Consider the following 4754-nt stretch of genomic DNA (forward strand, 5'->3'; position numbering starts at 1 on the left):
TTTAAATAAAAGTTTTTTTAGGTGGGTTATTAATGGCAATATATTATACACAAAATAATTCTGAGCCTAAATTTTTTTTTAAAAAAGATATTATAATGTAAAATTAAAATTTAAAAAATTTGATAAGTAAATAGGTTTTCAATTTTCCAAATCTTCATTTAAAAAATAAAATGATAAAAAATAAAAAAAATTAAAAACAGAAAAATATATATTTTTTAAAGATAAAATCATAAAAATATTTTCCACTAACTTCCTAGCTGGAAATTTGCTAGCTTAGGCCCATGAACCTACACGATATCTTTTGAAGGCCCGTACACAATATCGCTAGGGCTCAGTCAGTTCTTGAGCAGTGACCCTCTTCCTCCTTTACCTCTCTCCAAGATACACACACACGCATAGAAGCCAAGCACTCGGTTAGTCGATCCAGACGATGTTAACTGGGGATATACCTCCCAGCCAAACCATATACATTAAGAACCTCAATGAGAAGGTCAAGAAAGAAGGTAAAGCTTGCTCTTTTCTAACTTCTGTTTGTTTACCCAGAAAACGAAGCGAAGTGCTAGGAAGTTAAAACCTTCATTTTCTCTCTTCCTGTGGATTTTTTTTTTTTTATATATAGAATATGGAACTAGACATAAGTTATCTGAAAATGGTTTTAATTGTTTTTTTTACTAGTTTTTTGTTTTCCTAGTTTTTGGGTTTGCACATGTAATCAGAGATTTGGGTTTTGGATGTTTTATTTCTTGCTAAGTAGTGCATTGGCCAATTTCATGGTTTCCTCCAATTTTACAGGCTTATGGTGTTTTCATTTTTTCAATTGGGGATTTAGTTTAAAATTTTTGAAATTGCTTGAGGGTGTGAATAGATAATTTGGTTCTGCGCCAATGGTTGCTGAGAAATGGTTCTGCTTTTCCAATATTAAATGGAGAGTTAAGCTCCTGGACTTTAATTCAATTTTATATACTCCTAGTGTTAGAGAACGTGCTATTTGAATGAGATTATATTGAATCATTAGTGTCAGAAAATATTGAACTAAATTGGTTTTGTAGATCCTGAATTGGATGTGTGCTTTTGTTTGTTGCTACATCTTGTATTAATCATGTGTGCCAATTGGTAACAATATTAGAAAGAGCTTTTAATTGTCTACTTTTACCTGCCTTTTTGTCTGCAGAAGGAAAATTTGTTTGAAGTCCGTGTTCATTTGAGGTGCTGCTGGTCATATTCATAGCAACTGTATATGCATGACGGCAGCTAGATTTATTTTTGTTTTATGATTAGAGATGCATTTGCAATCAACTTTATGATGAAAGGGCATTGTAGCAAGCATCTTTCATGTCTTGCAACTGCTTCTTATCTTTAATTTCCTTAGGAGTAACCTGGTTGGTGAGATGACACAATATGCCTTTTTACTTTGCAGAACTGAAGAGATCACTTTATTGTCTATTTTCCCAATATGGAAGGATTTTGGATGTTGTTGCATTGAAGACACCCAAGCTTCGAGGGCAAGCATGGGTTTGTTTCAGTGAAGTGATGGCTGCCAGTAATGCAGTGCGGCAAATGCAGGGTTTTCCATTTTATGAAAAACCTATGGTATGTCTTAGGAAGCTCACAGAGCAACTTTTTGTTTGAATCCATGCATGTGTTTTGTTATGATCTATGGACATATATATTACACTTCCCTTAGTTAAATTGAAAGTTTCTTGTTTCATAATCTCTCTGTTTGAAATTTCCCAGGGTTTGACCATAAACCATCTTATTTTTGTTTTAGTGCCGTGCACAATCAAATTGTACAACAAAAAAGTCTTTTGTACTATATATATATATATCTTTTAGAAAACTCATTTAGCAATGTTTGTGTCCTGTTTATGGAAAACATGATATTGTACTAAAAGCCGTAAAAGGTACGGCCACCTGTAGTGCGAAAGACTCTATCTTTGTATATCATAAAATGCTAATGTAAATTTATATGCAAATGCGATTGATTTCATGCAGCGGATCCAGTATGCAAAAACAAAGTCTGATTGCCTTGTGGAGGCAGAAGGAAACTGGGATCCTAATGCAAAAAGGAAGAAGAAGCAAGAAGAAAAAGGTGATTAGAAGTCCATTATCAGTTCTGTACTTTATTAACATCTTCAATTTTATATATTAATGTTTAATCACTGTGAGTGCCTGGACTGTAGGTTTTGTAACATGAAGATATGAACTGGTGTCGTGACATATTTGTGTTTATTTCATGTTAGGAAATTCACATTCAAAAGGAACCATATTAGATATGAGCGAGAAAATGTAATTGTACTAGGGAGATGATGAATAACTTATGTGCTTTACTGTTCTGTTTTGGATGGTAATGACTAGGATTGCATTGTTTCTGGTTGTTTGAACATATTGTAAGGTGATAAATGTTTCACATGGGCGATTGAGTTAGCAAGTACACCACTTGCATCATGAAATAATAAATGGTTGATCAGTAAATGTAGCACTTGAGAGGATTTTATTTTCAAGAATGGGCTATAAACAAGAATAGAAGCAATTAGTGAATCTATGATTTCATGCCAATATCTTGTTTTTCTTGTTCATTTTTATAATCTAACTGCCTGGTATTATGTTTTGTTAATTTGACGTAAAATTTTCTTCTTCAGCTGAACGAAAGAGACGTGCTGAAGAAGCTCAACAATCTGCTACAGCTAATGGTACAACTACTGAGAGTGGCAGAGGACCAGTAAGTTGGATTTACATTATAGTTTGTTTTTCCTTTCTCCCTTCCATCTCTCTGTCTCTCCCCCCTTTTATCAACAATCTTTTATCGTTGGTGTAGGCATTGCTCACCTGTTCTTTTCGCTACTGAATAAAAAGAATTTTGAATGATGTTTGTTTGACATCTCTTGAAGTTAATTGTTTACTAATGAGCTTCAGATCTTATCATTGATCACTGCAATCAAAAGTATCACAGATCCCATTAGAACTTCTTATCTACTGTGCATGAACTACACAAGTTTTTTTTTTTTTTTTAAAGTGTGTCTGACCAATTTGCTTGTTATGTATTTTCTCTATGAATCTTCTATAGGCTTCTTTCCGACAAGGAAACCGGGGTGAACAGGAAACTGCTCCACCAAATAATATATTGTTTATACAGAATTTGCCATATGAAACTTCTAGCATGATGTTGCAAGTGCTCTTCCAACAATATCCAGGATTCAGGGAAGTCCGAATGATCGAGGCAAAGCCAGGTATTGCATTTGTAGAATATGAAGATGATGTGCAGTCCTCCATGGCCATGCAGGCCCTTCAGGGTTTCAAAATTACTCCTCAAAATCCGATGGTTATTGCTTATGCCAAGAAGTAATCTAGAGTGTTGTCTTCTATTTCTAGCCTTAATAAAACAGTACTATAGGATATGAGGATTGAAGAATTTCTTTCACAACCTGGATTTAGATTTATAATACAAATGAGAATATTATACTGATCTGAATTTTGTATCAACTTGACCTTTTAATGACATTCTTGTATGCGAAGTTTGGTGGAGGAACAACTCATACCTTGTTTTGGCATTGATTTTCAGGATTAAAAAAGCGCTATAATAAACACTATTTTAAATGATAAAAAAAAATAATTTGTTAAAAGTTTTATTATTTTATTGTTCCCATGATTAAAACATATTAAATCTAATTATTAATTAATTTGTACTTAATTCAACGGCAACGTTGAGCTGCTGTGTATTTTCACTTTATTTGGCACTCAAAAACGGGTAATTTATTTTATCTGCTCGGGTCGCTCGAATGAAATTGAAAAACTAAACTAGATATTGTGGAAAATTGAATCAAGCTGGTTTAAAAGCTCAAGTGAATCGAATTCGTTGGTTCTGAATTCAACAAATAGCTAATAGAAACTGTTAGAAAATTAAATATAACTCCAATCATATTATATAATTAGTGTTTTTCATATAAAATATAATTACTTTGTTATGGAAAATAAGATAATTTAACATAAATTTAAAATTTTTATAAAATATTTTTTAAAATAATTAATTATCAAAATTTTATTAACTTAATAAATTTTTTTCTTGATATAAAAAAGTATATAATATTTTTTAAATTTTAATAATAATATTTAATAAACCTTAAATTTGTACCACAATTTATTTTTTAGATTTAAAAAAAATTTCATATGTGCTTTCTTAAATGAGAAAAATTTATTTCCATTAAATTAATAAAATTTCCATAACTATTTTATGAAAAAAAAATATTTCATCAAAATCTCATGAGATGAGTTGTAAATTTATCTAAAACTATCTTATTTTCCGTAATAAAGTTGTAATGGCCCGGCCCATTAGTTATATTGTCCGCTCTGGGCCGAAGCCTTCACGGTTTTAAAATGCGTTATTAGGGGTTACGAACCACCAACTTATAAACCCAGCATCTCTCCTGTGTTTTGCCGATGTGGGATTTGCCTAGGGTGTTACAATCCACCCCCCTTATGGGACTCAACGTCCTCGCTGAGGTTTGCCCCACCATCGCTCAAGGTTGCACGCGGAGCGGCTCTGATACCACAAATATAATAGCCCGGCTCACTAGTGATATTGTCCGCTCTGGGCCGAAGCCCTCACGGTTTTGAAACACGTCACTAGGGGTTACGAACCACCAACTTATAAACCCAGCATCTCTCCCATGTTTTACCGATGTGGGATTTGCCTAGGGTGTTACAATCCACCCCCCTTATGGGACTCAGCGTCCTCGCTGAGGTTTCCCCCACCATCG

The 4754-nt window shown here is 33.3% G+C and overlaps 1 protein-coding gene across 1 annotated transcript; it reads left to right on the forward strand.

Moving 5' to 3' along the window:
• Positions 1-300: 300 nt before the first annotated feature.
• On the forward strand, positions 301-3529 carry LOC110637252 (U2 small nuclear ribonucleoprotein B'' 2). The gene is made up of 5 exons (XM_021787287.2): positions 301-503; positions 1418-1590; positions 1993-2089; positions 2640-2719; positions 3065-3529. Exons 1-5 carry the CDS (start codon positions 431-433, stop codon positions 3341-3343), a joined length of 702 nt encoding a protein of 233 aa, XP_021642979.1. The 5' UTR covers positions 301-430; the 3' UTR covers positions 3344-3529.
• Positions 3530-4754: the final 1225 nt, after the last annotated feature.

Source organism: Hevea brasiliensis, chromosome 1, assembly GCF_030052815.1.
Source record: "Hevea brasiliensis isolate MT/VB/25A 57/8 chromosome 1, ASM3005281v1, whole genome shotgun sequence".
Classification (NCBI taxonomy): Eukaryota; Viridiplantae; Streptophyta; class Magnoliopsida; order Malpighiales; family Euphorbiaceae; genus Hevea; species Hevea brasiliensis.